Source organism: Syngnathus typhle, linkage group LG13, assembly GCF_033458585.1.
Source record: "Syngnathus typhle isolate RoL2023-S1 ecotype Sweden linkage group LG13, RoL_Styp_1.0, whole genome shotgun sequence".
In the NCBI taxonomy this organism is placed as follows: Eukaryota; Metazoa; Chordata; class Actinopteri; order Syngnathiformes; family Syngnathidae; genus Syngnathus; species Syngnathus typhle.
The window spans coordinates 12,442,820-12,461,653 of record NC_083750.1 but is presented as its reverse complement, the minus strand read 5'-3'; the positions used below and the strand labels follow the sequence as shown (position 1 = coordinate 12,461,653).

General features: G+C 43.3%; 1 protein-coding gene across 1 annotated transcript; it reads right to left on the bottom strand.

Moving 5' to 3' along the window:
- Positions 1–431: 431 nt before the first annotated feature.
- Positions 432–18,834, bottom strand: LOC133165845 (GTP-binding protein REM 2-like). Its single transcript, XM_061295738.1, has 6 exons — positions 18,434–18,834; positions 18,069–18,315; positions 13,998–14,331; positions 12,967–13,040; positions 7,652–7,829; positions 432–2,144 (listed from the first exon to the last, which is right to left on the bottom strand). The coding sequence occupies exons 1-6, from the start codon at positions 18,832–18,834 to the stop codon at positions 1,822–1,824; spliced, it is 1,557 nt and encodes a 518-aa protein (XP_061151722.1). The 3' UTR covers positions 432–1,821.

The window sequence follows — 18,834 nt, the reverse complement described above, 5'->3', positions numbered from 1 at the left end:
TTGGACCTTCAATTGCTCATGTCTATTTATCCTAATAGTTTTACAGACTGCCAGGAAAAGGATAGCTTCTCTAAGCCCTGACAGCTCCTCGACTATTTATGTAATGGGATTTGTATGTTTTTTATGCTGGCTGGCAATTTCCATGAGGTCAGAAGAAGTTCACTGTTGGGAGAGTCGACTGTATGTCATAACCGTTTTAAATGCTAACTCACAAGATGTATTCCATCTTGGAGTTATGTCTGACGCCACCGTTTTTTTTGGTTCATTTATAAAGTTGCGTTGTCAATGCAAAACGTTTGCACTTGGCATTGGATAAAACTGACATTTTTTCCCGCTTGGAAGCAAACAAATTGCTAATTTAACCAACTGTTGTGTCATCTAAATCAAATTTATAAAGGAGAGTCATTTCAAAAGAAAACAAAATACCAACATTGGAATGTCAAACAAAAGTTTATTCTCAGTGGAGGGATGTGTGAGTGCTCAGCAAACTATGACAAACAAATAGGCCAACGTATTAATAATAATAATGCCAGTGGATGGAAAGAGAAACATGAAAACATCAAACGTCCACAGGAACTTTTTTTCTTCTTTTCTTTCAATGAACAAATGAAGTGTTCCGAGTCACCTATGACCTTTGACTCCTCTTCCTGCAGTAAAGGGTTCTCTGTAATGATTGCTTACGTTGCAATCATATGGCTTGAGCAACACGAAGAGGCGAACAATGACGAGAAAGACCTTTTTCAGAAACAGGATGAAGAAAGGCGTACAAATGTATCAATGTGAAATAAAGGGTCTTGCCTTTGCGATGCTTTTGCTAGCTAGATTGTGCGTTACCTATTGGCCAGTGAGGTACAGTAAATCCATGAACCTACAGGGCCAGCCACCTACTGAGCATGCTATAAAATAGGATCCACAAAAGATTTACATTACATTAGGTTTCTATCAGTCTACGTCATCAGTGGTGCGTGCTACGTCAACCCGGCTCTCCGTCTGCAACTCCCATGAGGTTATATGAAGCATGTGCTACGTGGCCGTTTCATTCTATCCTTTATAGATCATTCATTGGGGGAAAAGTCGGGACAGTAGAAATCTTACATGTTAAAAATGAAAAATAAAGTAATAATAAAAAATAAATGAAAAATAGTGTAAAGACCCTGCACTCCTGAAGAAAGGAACAAAAGTAATCACACCCAAAAAAACGTCACCGCTTATCTTCCGTCCCTTAAAATTTGCAAAAGAATCATGCTTTGTAAAATACATGGTACTGCAGTGATCTTAATAATAATAAAAAGAAAATATTAAAAATGAAACCTCCTGAGGTGAAACATGAATAATGCTTGTACTTTGTTGTTTGCTGTGTGATGGAGTGAACGCCGATGATCGTGTCCAGTAATTAAAGGTATTTTGAGTCGTTTGCTATTCCTCCTTATTGTTAAACGATAGCAGTTTTGTTTCCTGTCTTTGTTTTTGTTTTCAGAGCTTATTCTTGATGTACTTTGACATTGCTAGTATTTTTTTTGTAAGAGACTTTTTTGATAGCTTATCCTTTTTCCCTTTCCTGAGTCCTTACCCAAGTTAACGTTCACCTGTGAAATCGAGCCAGCCAGTCGTGTGGTGTTTCCTGGATTTGTTTTCGTCAGTACTCAAATGCTTTATCTCCAAATGGACATGCAGAATGTGAGCTTCAAGCAATTGTCTGTCTCCCTGTCCTACTTCTCTATCCTCTTTCATTTGACCTTCCATACGTAGCATGTCTGATGTGTGTCCGCACGCACGCACGCACAAGTGTTGGCGTGCGTGCTTGTATGCATGTATCGGACGTCACAGTGCGCTGAGGTCGTGGCAGGAGCGCGATTTCTGCCGAAGGATCTTGCTGCCCCGGCGGCGACTCATCTCTCGGTAGCGTCCTCTGTCACGCTCTCGTCCATAGGAGCGTGGCACGAGCCCGGCCAGAAAGCGCTTGGCCCGGCTGGTCAAGCTTTCCCTGCGTCCTGACCCGGGGTCACCGTCTGCCCAGTCGGGTCCCACGCAGTCGCCCCTCGCAGCTCGAACGGCCGCCTCCAGCAGCTCGTTGGTGCCGTGTTCCAGCGAGGCCGACACTTCCAGGTAGTGGCAGTCGAACATCATGGCGCTGGATTGGGCCTCTGGTGGTGACAAAAGAGGTGAAGGTTAGGGTTAGGGGGGGCTAATATTACCATTGCCTGATGGGAGCTCAGCATCAGCTGTCATGATGCTTCTCTTTGGGTCATCTTGAACGTGTATGCATATATACGCCAAAATCCAATATACCTACTGCAATTTCACATTAGATCGCTGGTTTGAAATTTACTTTATTATTATTGGTATTATTTTAATAAACATTGAAACCTGTGCAAACTTGTCTGGTGTTTTATTCCTTGTTTTTATTTTTTTGGCCATACAAACAAAAATCAGACATTTGGTTAACTGCTTTATATGACAATATGTATATGTGTTTTACGTTGTATAATGTGTTGGTGTCCATCAAAGTAAAGAGCAAGCGGTCAAATACACATTCTTGACACGTACAAATAATGCATCAAGTTATTAGGTCCACTTGAAACTGGTGGTGTACCTAATGGAGTGTCTGTGTGACGTCACAGATCCAACAGCCAATCAGAAAGTGGGGGTGAGGGCGGGTGTGGCACTTTTCACTTTCAGTTAAGCTTTGGCCATGATATTTCCCTAATAAAGTGGCCTGTTATTAGGTACACTTGAAAATGGTGGTGTACCTAATGGAGTGTCCAAGTGACGTCACAGATCCAACAGCCAATCAGAAAGTGGGGGTGAGGGCGGGTGTGGCACTTTTCACTTTCAGTTAAGCTTTGGCCATGATTTTTCCCTAATGAACTGGCCTGTGATTAGGTACACCTAAAAATGGCGGTGTACCTAATGGAGTGTCCAAGTGACGTCACAAATCAAACAGCCAATCAGAAATAAGAAAATATCATGGTCAAAGGTCACAGGGCCGCGTTCCAACATGTTTTCCAAGATTCCCTCGTTAAGCGCACCTGCGTGAAAACTTTTAGCCACTTTCACGTTCTGCAGGAGCTAAAAGTTTTCACGCAGGTGCGCCTAACGAGGGTCACTTGGAAAACATGTTGGAACGTGGCCCCGAGGACTAGAGCTTGACACCTGTGACCTTTGACCATATTTCCCTAATAAAGTGGCCTGTTAAGTTAAGTTAAAGTTAAGTTAAGTTAAAGTTAAAGTTAAAGTTAAAAAGGTACACTTGAAAATGGCGGTGTACCTAATGGAGTGTCCGTGTGATTCCCTCGTTAAGCGCACCTGCGTGAAAACTTTTAGCCACTTTCACGTTCTGCAGGAGCTAAAAGTTTTCACGCAGGTGCGCTTAAAGAGGGTCACTTGGAAAACATGTTGGAACGCGGCCCCGAGGACTAGAGCTTGACACCTGTGACCTTTGACCATGATATTTCCCTAATAAAGTGGCCTGTTATTAGGTCCACTTGAAAACGGCAGTGTACCTAATGGAGTGTCCGTGTGATTCCCTCGTTAAGTGCACCTGCGTGAAAAGTTTTAGCTCCTGGAGAACGTGAAAGTGGCTAAAAGTTTTCACGCAGGTGCGCTTAACGAGGGAATGACATGGACACTCCATTAGGTACACCGCCATTTTAGACTAGAGCTTGACACCTGTGACCTTTGACCATGATATGTCCCTAATAAAGTGGCCTGTTATTAGGTACGCTTGAAAATGGCGCTGTACCTAATAGAGTGTCCGTGTGATTCCCAGCCAATCAGAAAGTGGGGTTGAGGGCGGGTGTGGCACTTTTCGCTTTCTTTAAGCTTTAACCCTAATAGTGTACCTAATAGTGTGTCCGAGTGACGTCACAGATCAAACAGCCAAGCAGAAAGTGGGGGTGAGGGCCGGTCCAGACTCGCAAATGTGCCCATGCTAAAATGTATTTTGGGTTCCATCAAGATTTGAACTCGAGCCGCTGGGGTGAGAGTGCAGAGGACAAACCACTTTACTATGGAACCCTTGCTCACACTATATGGTTTATTGGAGCATCTCAAGCAAAAACCAGAGACTTGTCACCAGCATTAACTGTGCTACACCCGTGACTTGGATGCGTTTGCAGTTCAATTTCCCACCACACTGACGGAATAAAACATTTGAATTCCACGCTTCTCGCGTCTCCACGTGCGCTATAGTCTGGGCGTCGTTGTTTCATTATCATCTTTAATGTTTACAGGCGCAAAGCATTAAATGTCGGTCATTACGTCGTGGGGCGACGTTGCAAATATTTTGCAAGTGGAATGACTGAGTCCGAGACAAATGCCTAGGGGAACGAGTCGAGTCAGAAAGAACAAATAGATGTGTCGAGTCCAGAATGGTGTACGGCAGCCCTGGGCCAGGCCCAACAAACAAGAAATGAGTTGACGTCGACTCCATTTTAGAACGATGCTCTCGGCACCAGGTTGTACACGACAGTTGAAAGGCATCAATTTAGAGCCGGCCGGGCTGAGAACCCGTGACGACCGTGTTAATGGCAAGGCTCGGTTGGAATAAGCCTATTAATAATAAATCACATCACGCTTTTCTGTAGTATACTCAAAGCGCTCACAGTAGATGCATTATTGATACATTCACACATTCACACTCGTGGTAAACGACGCCAGTGAACACAGCTGCCCCACCAAAAATGTTTCTGGACGAAAAAAATGGACAGTGTGAATCGAAGAAATAAAATGGTTGCTTCGTACATACGTAGAAAAGTTGTCGTTTGAAATCACAAGGTTTTGATAAGAAAGGAGACACAATGAGAATGAATGCCAACTAAGCCCAAGTTAATCAAAGCGCATATTGAGTCAGTGATAAATGTGTGTGCACGCGCGTGTGTGTGTGCGTGTGTGTGTGTGTGTGTGTGTGTGTGTGTGTGTGGCCATGCGCTAAGATGAGGGAGAGACAAGGGACCGACGAATTAAAGTGTCACTGTGCATGCCATAAATAGAGTTTATGACTTCAGCTCTTTTAGCCTGAGCAATAATTCCGTCAGGAAGATGTTTAAAATGTGTCACACTCGCAAATCAATACGATAATACGTTGCCCTAAGACACGGGTGTCAAAGACAAGGCCCGGGAGCCAGATACGGCCCGCCACATCATTTGATTTGGCCCGCAAAGACAAATTGTGCATCAAATTCGTGTAGAATTGCAAATTGTCTTCACTTTTGATAATATCTTTTTTTTTTAATATTTGACCAGTTTTTACTCGTCTGATTTGAAAACGAGTTGTTTGTTTTGTAGCTTTTACTGTATATAATATGAGGTGCTCATATATTTATTTGGGTCGACAGTCATAATGGCCCTCCGAAAGAAGCTATGAAAAAAAAAAAAAGAGTTTGACACCCCTGCCCTAAGAGACCATAGAACTTCCTTGTCAGGTGCCAAGGGAATATAGAAAGAATATTTTTATATTGGTGACCTCATTCATGCTCCTAGGTTGTTTTTACTTTCTAGTGGTGCAAAAATGCTGAGTACGGTAAAGCCATTTGCCATTCTTCCAATCTAACGTTGCTCCACTGAAGGTACACTGACAAAGGCCAACAGAAATGGTGCTGTTGAGGTTCCAAAAAAAAAAAAAAAAAGCATGATTCAAGCAAAGATTGATTTGTTTAAAGACAAACACTTTCATGCCCCTACCAATCAGCATTAGTAAATTGGTTGGAAAAACAAATGTGAACATTTGAGATGCTGGTTTGTCAATAGCAATATTGATTGGCCAGCATGTGCTGATATAGGCTCAGCTGTGCACATAGCCATGAAGACAAACATTCATAAATGAAGGAAATCATCTGGAAGGGGGGAAAACAAACGAGTGGAGTGAATCGTGATGACATTTATTGTTGCACCTGCAGAAAGAAATCTTTTTATTTCTCAATCAAATGAAAAAAAAGCGGAAGGCACTTTGTGCTTAACCTGGTCAAACGTCATTTGTTATTTTCTGTTTGGAAAAAAAAAAAACACACGAGGCCGGATCCCCTCTGAGGCAAACAATGCCGACTTTTAATTGAGTAACTCATTTGCCGAATTGATGAGCACTCAGAGAGGAGAAGATTAATTCTAGAGATCAAATGAACGTCTACCCCAACAGCTAATCCAATTGGGATTCGTCTCGTCAACAGAAATACATTGATTCGCCTCATCCGTGATGAATCGCAAAGAAGTCTCCCTAATTTGTCTGGAGGAATGAAGTTTCACCTCGATACATCTCAAGAGAAAAAAACCACACGGAAATAACTAACCAAAGAGTAAAAAAGCAAAGAACAACGTGACAGCTATCTATCTCGTAATTGCTTTTGCCAGTGCTCCATCTGCTCATCTGTTCAGTGGAAGTGTTTTTGTTTTTTTTCTTTTCAGTGTAGGAAGATTGACGCTGTGCGTCTCCCTTCCAAACAGGAATTACGTTTGGGCCGAAAGAGAAATGGCAGAATTCTACGAGGCTAGCAAGGACAAGAGCGCCTTGTGTGTTAACAAGATTTACAGTGATGGGTCCATCCACCAAGCACTTGGAACAGCATCAATGAACCCAGCCAGGGTGGAATAAAGTACGACGGAGAACAGGACTAGCTAACTACTACCAAATAAAAGCAAATTTGTTCAAGTGACGGATATGTCCATGTTTCAGTTTAGCAATAAAGATTTATTGACATTGTGATTTTGTCGAAATATGAAATGAAACATCTCCCATTTTGTCTCAGGTCTCAAACCAAATGGAGGGCAGATATTAAATGGCCACTTGATTTCCCCAAGAGCAATATAATTGCATCTCACTCAGTCTGGTGACTCGAAGAATAAAAGTTACTGGTAGATTTCATGAGTAACCAGCTGACTTGTTTATGGTCTCATTTCTATCACAATGAGAGCTCTATTAAGGGACACCTCTGATGCGCACTTTATAGCATCGTTTCATTTAGACAATTGTCTTATAGGAATACAGGAGGGACGACGGCAGATAGGACAGACTTGTGTTTTTGGCAATTCTCAGTGAGAAAAAAAACTATATACCGTATTTTCCGGACTATAAGGCGCACCTAAAAACCTAAAATTTTCTCAAAAGCCACCTTATAGTCCAGTGCGCCTTTTATATGGACCAAATTCCTAAATCTAAACTGGCCCAAAGCATTGCGTCATGAAATCAATCATAAGTGGCCCGCTAAAGACTAGGAATCATGAATCAGAAAGACTATGGATCATTATTTTGTGATTATAAAGTCATTTGTTGCATCTGAAGTTGATATAAAAAAGATAAAATGGAGAATTATTTGATTTGGATTACAAATCTGACATGATGCATTCATGGTGCGCCTTATAGTCCAGTGCGCCTTATATATGGACAAAGTTTTCAAATGGGCCATTCATTGAAGTAGTCCGGTGCGCCTTATAGTCCGGAAAATACGGTATATACTTTATGTGTTCCAGTTTCCTCTAATATCTGTTGCACCCCCCAAAAATTGTTGCTACATGTGGAGATCAACAAAGCATGAGGCACCTGGATGAAGAGAGATAGCACACTAAGCCATGGCTGGATAATGGCTTTTCGCGGGAGGGCTGTCTTTCTGCGTTTGTGTGTAGGTAGACAGACGCAAGAGATTCTATCTGCTGTACCTACCCTCGGTGCTGATTTCACGAGAGCGAACAAGGTCGCTCTTGTTGCCCGCCAGGATGATTGGCGTGTGAGGCTGGGACTCCCTGAGGAGAAGACGGAGCTGTGCCGTGCGATGGAAGCTCCGCCTGTCAGTCACGGAGAAGACCAGGATGCACACATCGCACTGGAGAGTGGACAGGTCCTGTGAAGATGCAAGTTTGCATGATTAGCATGATGTAGGCCTACTATAAAGGGGATGTGGCAGATGGAGAGGAGCAGAATATGACTTGGCTAAGATCTCATGAAAGCAATCTGCGTAATTGGACATTTGCCCTTGACTTTATTGCGTCATTAGAACTTGGCCACTGGAGGGTGGTGCTGAAGTTTGTCAAGGGGCAAAAGAAGTTGTGTTCAACTCGACGGCGTGCACGCATCACGCTCGCTTTTGAATCTCCTGACCCTTTTAGTAGCCAGCGCTAACATCCCGATGGGCTTTCCTGTCACTGAGGTTCAATTAGCCAGGATAGTTGGAGCAGAAACAACATCTTGGACTTGCTCAAGGCTATTTTTCTTGCTTCCTGGAACTGAATCGATGAGCTACTGAACGTAGGCGTATATGAACGGGCCGTTTGCTCATGTTATTGTCTTGGAGCAGCAACACCAGGGGTCTTCTCATCATCATCATACAAATTTTCAGCTCATCAAATTCATTTGAACAGATTTGAACATGGTACTGGATGTGATATGACATTTTTTCACTTTATTTTGGTGTCTTCATAAATAGCAGGCATTACATGACTCATTCTCACCTCTGCCGACGAGGAATAGGAGATCAAGCTTGGTAATGCTTGGAGGATTGAGCCAGAACATCTATTTCTCTTCCTCAGAAGGGAAAATTCCTCTTTGACTTCAAATGATTGTCAAAGCGTCAAGGTCGATGCAAACACATTTGCTTCCATTGATGGAAACCCGAGAGTAGGCAACGCCAGGCACAAAAATCTTATTTCACAGAACACGTCATATTTCGTATCCTTTTCAAATTGTCATAAAGACTTTCATATGGAGCAGACTCGCATAGAAAAACACAAACATTGGTCAAGGCTGAGCAATTCGAATTCGGGTCAGCATCAACTCTTACACCTGACACACTCATCGAGCCATCTGTTTTTTCTACTTTTGCTCATTAGGGTCATGAGTGAGATGGAGCGTATCCCAGCTGGCTTAGACGGACCCGGATTTGGACGGTGGACCCTCGACAATATTTACACACATATTCAGGGCAATTTAGAAAGGAAAACCCACACAGGCTCCACAAAAGAGGTCTTGATCCAAGTTTCAAACCCACTAGAGTCTAGTAGGTGTCAAACTCAAGCCTCGAGGGCCAGATACGGCCCACCATATCATTTTATGTGCATCAACTTCATGTGTCAATATTAACATTACAAATTGTCCATTTAAAAAAAATATATATATTGCCGTCTATCATTTAAAAATATTTGACTACTCTCGGATATAAACACGAATGATTCATCAATTTGTCGAATGAGTTGGACACTCCTGCAACCAGGCATACATGAGAAATGTTAACAATGAACGCAAAATGTAAAAGCAGTCCATCTTTGCTTACTGAACAAGTTTTTAAAAATAAACACCAACAAATAATACAAATGGAGCGGTGAAAACGAAAGCTTTGGACTGCATTTTGACCGTCCAAGTGTGTAACTGCCCTTGGCCTACATCCGGAGTCCCCGAGGTCAATCCTACCCCCAAGAGACGGCTGAAAAATTCACCATCTTCCAAATGGCCAAGTAGTATCAGATCAGACCCCGCAGCAGGCAGGATATTTGTGGGGAGTGCATGTATTGGCAATCTGTTTGATGGAGTACGAGAAAGAGCAAAAGGGAGGGGAGGGATGGATGGAGGGAGGGAGGGATGGAGCCACCAGCCACCTGTCACAGTCTCAATGAGGGAGGAAGAGGAATGAAAACAAGCGAAGGGAACCACACACAGATGAAGCAGTGTGCATTTTCAATGGACAACTATAACCAAGATGGAGCCTCTGTAGGAAGCCAAGTCAATGCCATCATAGGCAGAGGAACTTCAGACCGTGCCAACACTTGGCAGGTTTTCTTATCTTAATAAAGCACCTTTTCGCTGTTCACTAAGAGCAGGCCATCGGTCAGCGACCATGAAGAACCAGCTCACAGACAGGAAAAAAAAAAAAAACCTTACATTAAGAAACAGTGCAGGAATAAAAACGAGCTCACTCCGAGTGTACCTGATTTTACTCTCTTATGAAGATGTATGATCCAAATTTTGAATGTACTAATTGTAAGGTTTCCCATTTTTTCATGATCACATTCTTTACACATTCCCAGTACATCTGGTTAGCAATACAGCGGCTGCACTAAATGACTTCTATGAATAAATCCTATTTTTGGATGGAAATTGCTCATTGCTAATATGAAAAAGTAAAAAAAAAAGCCAAAAAGTTGCGAGGGCGATGAAAGAGGTGAATGAAATTTACAAGGACGGAAACGCAGAAAAAGAAAGATTAGGAGAGAGAAGAAGCCTAACTGAGAAGAGGCTCATGCTGTATTCACACAGCTAAGATCTCATAATTGGATGACAAATCTTTCAGTTGATATCTTGTTCTTCTTCTCTGTCTTGTTTACTGCTGCGGAGAAAACACCCCCCTGAGGGAGTAGAATGCTCCAGGCCATCTGGCCTGCACTGACTCATCACCTGCCCTACCTCCCTCCCCCATCTTCCTGCAGGAGCAGTAAATCCCTACCACTATCAAAAAAGGATGATTGACCTTTGGCTCGATTGTGGAAGGAGCTTCAAGTGGATTTCAATTCATTTTCTATAGCGCATGTCCTGTTCCCGGTTCCCATTTTTTTGCACAAAGGGCAGCGCTGCTTCACCCTGGACTGGTCGCCAGTCATTGGCAGGGCATACATAGACAAACAATGGCACCAATGGCCAAGTTGTTGTCTCCAGTCGACCAGAATGTTGACCAGACTCGGCCTATGGCAAAATAAATCCAACATGCAGAGGTTCCAAGTCAGAACTATAAGGCAGATCTGTAAATCACTACTTAACCATGCTGACCCCATAATACAAGAAAACGCCAGAGCTTTGAAGAAAGATCAAATATTTCATTTACAGTGTCAGTCGGGTCAAGCTGACTCAAGCTTAGTGCAAGGTATTACGGTTTTACCAGTTACGTATTAACATTTAAAGCATTAACATTTGGGATGGCAAAGAAAAAAAAAAAGAATAAAGGCCTTGAATAAATCTCCAATGTCCAATCTCCCATTGGCTTTAAACAAAGACTGTTTACTTTGCCTTATCTCTAAAATGAAATATTTTGTGACACCATTTAAACAACACACAAATGGTTGTTTGCAATTCATTTAAAAAAAAAAACAACTCTTCATGATGCTTGCCAAACACTAATGACCTCATTTAAACAAAATGATTAACAAGGTACATTTGAGCTTAAACAAATTGGACGCTTGAGTTTGACAGTCGATATCTTGATCTTCTGAATTTATACAGAACACCCAAGTGGAAAAATTCAACCTCCCATTTGAGACGAAAACAAAGAGATTAAGTGGACTCGTTTCTGTGGATTAGGGGCAGAAACTGGCGAGTTCAAACCAAGTCAGATACAAAGATGCAAAGCAGCAAAAAGAAAAGCATGCCCAAAGACTGCACTCCCTCGACATTTCAAATGCACAATTTGTTCCTGCCCCGAGTGGGAAAACAATGCTTCGTTTTTTTTCTTCTTTTATTTCCACCCAAAGAACCAAACATGCACTGAAGCCGCAATTAACTCCCTCCAAATTCTCCCAATGTAATTGTCTTCATCGGAATGAACAATCTGGTCCTTAAGGGTAGATAATTTGTTTTCTACTCTTCTCTCCTGCTGCACATCAGCATGACTCAGGCTATCCCTTTTTAGTTGGCATAAATAAATATTGCAATTCGAATCCATCAAATCATAACGGAGGAATCGGAACACGGTGCAACCATGGCAAATGATGATCATGCGAACACAGTCCAGGACCCTTGTGGTCTTCAGTGACCTCAATTTCTTGACATAACTGGCTGCAAATGTTCTCTTTTGACATCACACCAGTAAAGTTAATCTACTACATGCAAGAGGACAAGATTGTCAGAGCGGGTCAAGGCCAGGCCTTGTTGTTTCTATTTTAATCTCACGGATGGATGACTTCTTTAAATCCTTCCCGCCTTGTGACGTCAACAAAACTCAAAGTAGCTCACAGTTCTGGCTGACCTCCATTGAAGCGATGCCAGCGCTGCTCCTCGTACATGCGCACGCACGTGTGCCGTTAAGTGTTTAGTTGTGTCATCCCACTAACTAGGACTGGCTACAATGCTGCCTTCATTTGGCAAGAAGGTAGTGGAAGGAACAATCACGGAGGGACAATCTGACAGCTTTCCATCTCTCTTTGCAGTTTACATGGCAAGAAAAGGTGCCGCTCACGCTGGCTTGGGTGAAAATGACGTGTGTGTTTGTGTAAACAAGAGCAAACGTGTGTGTGTGGCTGTTGTTGGGTGACTTAGACGTCTCTATTTTTAGTAATGACACAAAGTCAATGCAAAATGTGTCTTTACGGGCCACATAAAACAATGTGGTGGGCCGCATCTGGCCCCTGGGCCTTGAGTTTGACACCTATGGGTTAGCACACACCGAGTTCACTCCCAGGCCTCTAGGGACTTTTCAGCATGCGGGTGGAGGCCACGTCATTTGTCGTGCAGCTGTGCAGTATCTACCTCACGCAGCCGTCTGTTTGTGAATTGGGATTATACATGTGCACTGCTGCTCATCAAAATAAATAAATAAATCAATAAACATGAGCTTGCATCGGTGGATTATTTAGGACACCATCCGGTCCTCGCCCGCCAACCGATTGAGGCTCTGGACTGCGTCCATGCGTCCTGCTGGCCCCCCCCCGCGTCTGTCACTTGAGCCTTAATACCCTGGCCTTGAATTAACACGCACAGAATAATAAGGAATGTAATCAACACCCAGCAGAAAAAGGCCGGCGGAACCAAGCTGCAAAGTTGATTTGGGGAGGAGAGCAACAAGAAGAAGGAATGTCAAAATAATTAGTGAGATGGACGGAAGGAAGGCAAAGCCAGCGTGCTTTCAGTGCTTTTCTCAAAGCTGAATCATTTCAACTCCAGCTCTACACCAATGCTGTTGATTGTTCTTGTTCAATAAAGAACAAAGCACCTTTTCAGTTGAGGGAAAGCCAAAAGTGTTCCGCCGGGTCTATTAAGATCCATAAAAGTGTCCGACTGACCTGTTTCCAATTGTCAAAAATGACGATTTTGCTGTCCTCGTCGTCAACTGTGACCGAATTCTCGTAGCCCTCGCCTGCAAGCAAATATTCAAGCAAGCGGTGAACGCTATGTCAATATAGAAAATAATAGGCAGCAAAACAAAGAATTTGAACACGACCGAAAGGTCAACTGTCTCGTCTGCTATATGAAAACGATATTTTTCAGGCGGCATTCACATTTCGGAAAATGCCAATCGTAGTCCAAACATAAAGAAAAAAACGTCAGATTCTAAATGTGGGTCGTAATGGTGTGAATGTATTTGGAGTGAATATGCTATCAACCAGAATAATGTGAGAATATCTCAAGTGGGAGCTTATAATACTGAAATTTGAGAAATTTCTTAGATCGTTATGTTGTTAGAGACATACATACAAATGTACATACATTCTATTTTGAGGTTCAACCTTCTGCTGACAATTAGTCGGTCAGGCCCCGTTTTAATGAGCACAAAGTGCTAATCCACTCCCAAAGCTGATCCGGTGCCACACCAAAGTGATAATGAAGTACAATTTTCCGTTTCTTTATGCTGTTCAGAGGACGACTGAGCACTCCAAGTCAACACATTTGCAGAAGGTGAGCCAAATCAATAAAGACATCGATGAAGCTGAAATGTGTCCATTTATCAAGCTTCCGGTAAAAAAGGCTTTATGCTTTGATTGTGACCATTGTGCAAGTTGGTAGATGCCCTTCAGCGACAGTGACGGAGGGATTGGACGACTAGGACTAATGATTAACAACCCATTTGGACAACACAGTTCTATTGACTAAGTGAGGTCACTAGAGAAGGAGGTTCAGCATGTCTACCAGAATGGAAATTGAACACTAAATAATTTAGCCAGTGATATGTGCAAAATATATCTTACAGATTCATAGTCAGTTTCTGGGTGCAAACTGGGTGAAGGATTTCCTATCCTTGGAGATTGATTTTTTTTTTGAGCAAATGTGATCTGAAGGAGAACATGTATGCAAAGGGATATATATGAGGCATTACCACAAGCTTGGGTCTCAGAGTCTACAGAGAGGGATCTGTCCGACTGGCCAGCCAGTGACAAGGCCAGCGAGGACTTGCCGACGCCATTCTGTCCCAGTAGCACAATCTTCAGTGCCCCTCCGTGACTGTGGTAGGTGGACTGGGCTGCTGACGTTTGACTGAACGATTCATCCCGAGGTAATGTGTCACTGATAGGCAATGTGGTAGGTTCCTCCAATCCCGGGATCCAATCGCAGTCCTCGGACACTGCTTCTTCTCGGCGCAGCTGGTGCTTGACAGGAAGGGGTGTGCTTCCTCGGCGGAGGGGGGGGGCCGTGCTCAGAAACATACTGTACTAGACAGGTACAAAAACAAAAACGATGTAAGACGCCTTACTCACTTTACGCAATCGACATTTGTGTGATACCACGCTACTCTCCTCCAAAACGATATCATGAGTGGGAAAGTATAAAAGTAGTATGTGACGCCGCTGCAGCTCAGCCAAAGGAGATGCTCATCAATATTAACACAAAAAAAATCAATCTTTGTCATGACGAACACCGAACTGTGTGTGAAACTGCATTTGCCTATAATGTAAATATCATTTACTCATGCATATTATTTAATACTGCATAACTTTTCTTTTGTATTCTATTTATAGTGCATCTTAAAATATTAGGTACCGCATAGACACTGTGTTTAATTTATATTGCTTTATAAAGTTAGATAATGCAGTAACAGATATATGACATATACACAGTATAGTATAGTAAATGATCGTATTGTGCAATATGCTGCTGTGCATGAAGTCATTCCACAGTATATGATTTATTTATTACACACGGAGAGGCTTACTCAGCTGCCTCAATTGCGTTAATTGAAAGCGCTAATCAATTAAGCATGGCCTCCATTGTCAACAGGCTCAGGGGAGCCCTATACGTGCAGGCCAAGGTAACCCTGACCGCAGACTGAGCCACTTGTCAGGGGTTAATCTGCTTCTCTCTGCAGGCTGGAGAGAAACTAGGCCAAACAACAGTGCGTGATGCAAATTTAATTCTCCAGCCAATGTTTTTGTGCTTCTGCTTTTACACAGCCAGCTGGATCGCTCCAAAAGGCAGCCATGTACTGCTTTGTAGAATAAGTGTTAGGGGAAAAAAATGCTTAACAAAATAGCATTTATTATCTTTATTTATTGTTATTGATTGATTGATTGATTGATTGATTGAATATTTATTGACGCTTTGATATCAGAGTGGAACAGTTATGTAGGAGTACTTCAAAAAAAAAATGAACAAAAGAGTTCATCTTGAGATGCACACAATAAACAGTAGTTTAATTATCACCTTAAGACAATGTGCGCGTGCGCGTGCGCGCGGGTTTACCGATAAAGAAGATGATTGAATCATTGATGGGATGTAATGGATGCAAAAGAATAGGTGTCGCCTTACCTGGTCAGCAGCCATGGTTTGCAGGAATGATCTTTGGAGGAAACGCGTGCTGTAGTAGTTGTGGGACCGGACCAAGTCATCTGCTCTTAAATGCAGTCCCGATAAGACGAGCACATCGGCGGCGGCGGCGGCGGCGGCATCGGCGTCATCGCACGGTGCAATAAAAAGCCGCTCCACGTCTCATTTATCATGATGTCTTCCTTCCTACTACTGCGCGTAAAATCCGCTGGCGGAAGGAAAGGCGCGGCGCCGCGCCGCGCCTGGAGACCGAGGTAGGGAAGCTTGGAGTAGGCAAGACAAGACAGCACCTGCTTCTCCACCGTATGGAATCGGATGATGGATATGAGAGAAAGCCATCAGCAATCCATCACATCTTCTAGTTGACCTTTTTCATGTGTCCCAACGAGCAACGGCAAGCATGCATCCCTCCCCGCCTCTGACCATACTCTCTACCTGTCTCCCCCTCCCTCCCTCCCTCCATCCATCTCTCTCTCGCTTCTCCACCTCCCTCCAGCCATCTCTCTCCCTCCCTGTCTCTCGTTCTCTCTCTCTCTACCGGGAGAGGGAGCCAAAGTGATAGACAACGAGCCGGAGTAGCCCCAATTTAAGTGAAATTCATATTTGTTTGGGTGGAAGGCTCTTGACATTGACCTCAATGATTGTTTTACTTTGAAACATTTGAATCATTTGTAATTCCAGTTCATTCCAATATTTGTGTTTCCCTCTGAACAACAACAAGAGTTATTTCACCGATCCCATGAGAGCACCAATTGGTGTTCATGCCTGGTTCTGGCACAGTATGCAAATCCCATAGATCTATTTAAATAAATTGAAATATACAATTTCTTTCTCCTGTATTTTCACTTCCCGCTCCACGCAGTAGACTGTGAATGCGAATGGTTGTCGGTCTCTAAATTGACCCTGTGACCTGCTGTGGGCATCGTCTACGATTTGCCCAAAGTATGCTACGATAAGCTTCAGCTGCACGCAACCCTGAACAAGATAAGCGTGATGGAAAATTGATGGATGGGTGACCGACAATGACCCGATTCACGTGTGCATGTTCAGACTGACTTTCAGTGTGGCTGACAGGTACTCATCAGTCAGTCAGTCTAAGTATTACTACTAGTAGTACTCCAATTTAATGGTATATCTCCCAAGGATGCTGACGTGAGTTAGCTTATTTGAATACAGCAGGTTTGCCGGAGAATGGATGGAGAGCAGTCAAATAATGAAGCAAAAGGAATTACAGCTCTTTTACATTCAGATGAGATACAAAGGCCAAAGACATTTCCATAACCTGCCACGTCCCTATTTGAACCATCACTTGAAAGTAGATAGGCTCCACTTGTTCAAAAGTCATTTCCCATAGCCTTTGTCTGATTGGATTCTTATATTTAATACTCAGTCTTCTTTCAAATCTTCCAGTCTTACATTCTGGGATGGTCAATTGCTTTTGCAGAGATAGCTTGGGGACAGCACTGTCTGTCGCCTTGGTTTCTGCATTTGGCAGAGCATTACCAAAAAAAAAAAATATAATAATCAAGGTAACAAATTGGCATTGCATGCATCTTTTTCTTTAGATTCTGGTATTTGGTAGAATCAATATATTGTTGAGTTAAGAATGCTTTTGGTTTAATATAGACGGACTTAACACTAGTAATAATGATTATAACTCTAAGCCCTTGACTTTAAGTTTGACCGTATTAACCCCATGAATATTTTTTTAGAGTGATGTGACCGACAATGCAATGTCAGATAGGGGGGATGCATATACTACATATGTATTCATGCTGCGTCCAAGTTATGTCTCTTTTTTTGTATTTACACATTTCATTTCTTTAACCATACCTCTGGGAAGGTTGTTTAAACATTGTGTGGAGACTCTGGTGGCTCATGTAGAACAGGGAGAGGAGGGGGGGTGCATCACTATAAGAGATCAGTGACCTTGATTTACAAATGAGTGTTTGTTCCATGCAAATAAAAACTACGCTTGTATACATTGAGTCATTCCATCATTCCAGGTATGCTCTCCACTTAAAAGAGCTACTCAGCTGTGTTGCTTAGTGAGTCCGGTATTTGTTTTTATGGCATGCAATGCATTTTCCGAATGGCCCTGTTACCTGTCAAACAACGGAATACTTTTTCCACATTTACTGCAGTAAGGCGAGGACTTAAGCGTTTGTAATAGTATTTATTTTCTTGCTGTGAACAGTTTGTCACATTGTCTCTTAACTTTTGATGACTCCGTAACCGGAGGTTGCCAATGAGCGTAGGGAAGGGGGCCGATTCGGGAACTGGGGTGCCGCTGGCGCAAAAAGGAAGGCAGCAGAGCGCGGAGCTGACGCACGGCAGGCCGAGATAACAGGAAATAAAGTGGCGGGTTCCAGCACGGTGCGAGACATACTAACAATATGGCGCTCAAAGATGACACTTCCCATAGCAGGGAGACATTCGTCTTTCTTTCCATACTCGGCCCAGGTGTTGTGACTAACAAATACGAAGGAGGCAAAAACTCAAATCTGCTGTGGGGAGAGGCTACAGAACTAATATGAGGAGACATGACATTAACAAACTCCAGTGCGTAATAGGGCAACCAGCTCACCGTAAATACCAGCGTTGAAGCAATTAGGAGAGCAGTTGCCTTTTTGTTCCGCCTGTGCGCAGCCAAAGACCCCCTGTAGCCATGAAGGTGCGAGATGATAAGGCCACAGTTGATGGCAATGCAAAGGAGAGGCCCCACGTAATAGACGAGGAAAGCCGGGACCAGAAAAAAGAGCCAGTCATCTCGGCCTACCGACCATGTGCAACCGCCGTTAAAGTCGATGTAGGTGACTTTGGGTAAAACCATGGCGACCGAGACCAGCCAAATAGCCGCAACGACTGAGAACCTGCGGAAGACAATAGGAGAGCGTTAAAGACAGGCTGCTTTAATGGATGTGTAAACTTGAGCATGGACGAGAAACAATTTCAGCAGCTTCCGATCCATTCGAACTCCAAGATACTTACACATAGGTCAAGTTCACAGGTCGTCTTGTCCCCGGGGCAACGATATGGTAGCGAAGCACGGACAAAGTAGCCAGGCTGAAGATTTCCACTCCCACCGTTATGGAAGTCATGAATCCCAGCAAAATGCAGCTGGCATCCCCCAGCTGCCAATCCTGGAAAGCAGCACTCAGAAGCACACAGGGCAAGGTGAGCAGAGCGCCCATATCTGCCAGGCTTAGGTTGAGGAGCAGGACGGAGCTGGGCTTTGAGCGACGGTTTTTCATCAGAACCAACCACAGGAGAAGGTGACCCACCAAGCCCCCGAGGAGAGATACCAGGCTGACCAAGGGCAGCACCACATTAAACGAGATGGTGGTGTTGGTTGAGACGACATTGAAAAGGAGATTGACGATGGCGGGCAT

Coding starts and splice junctions, on each gene's coding strand:
- LOC133165845 (XM_061295738.1), bottom strand. CDS start 18,834: ATGCCCGCCATCGTCAATCTCCTTTTCAATGTCGTCTCAACCAACACC. Junction 14,332..18,068: donor CGCACAGGCGGAACAAAAAG/GCAACTGCTCTC, acceptor GTACCTGTCTAG/TACAGTATGTTTCTGAGCAC. Junction 7,830..12,966: donor TTTTTGACAATTGGAAACAG/GTCAGTCGGACA, acceptor GCATCTTCACAG/GACCTGTCCACTCTCCAGTG.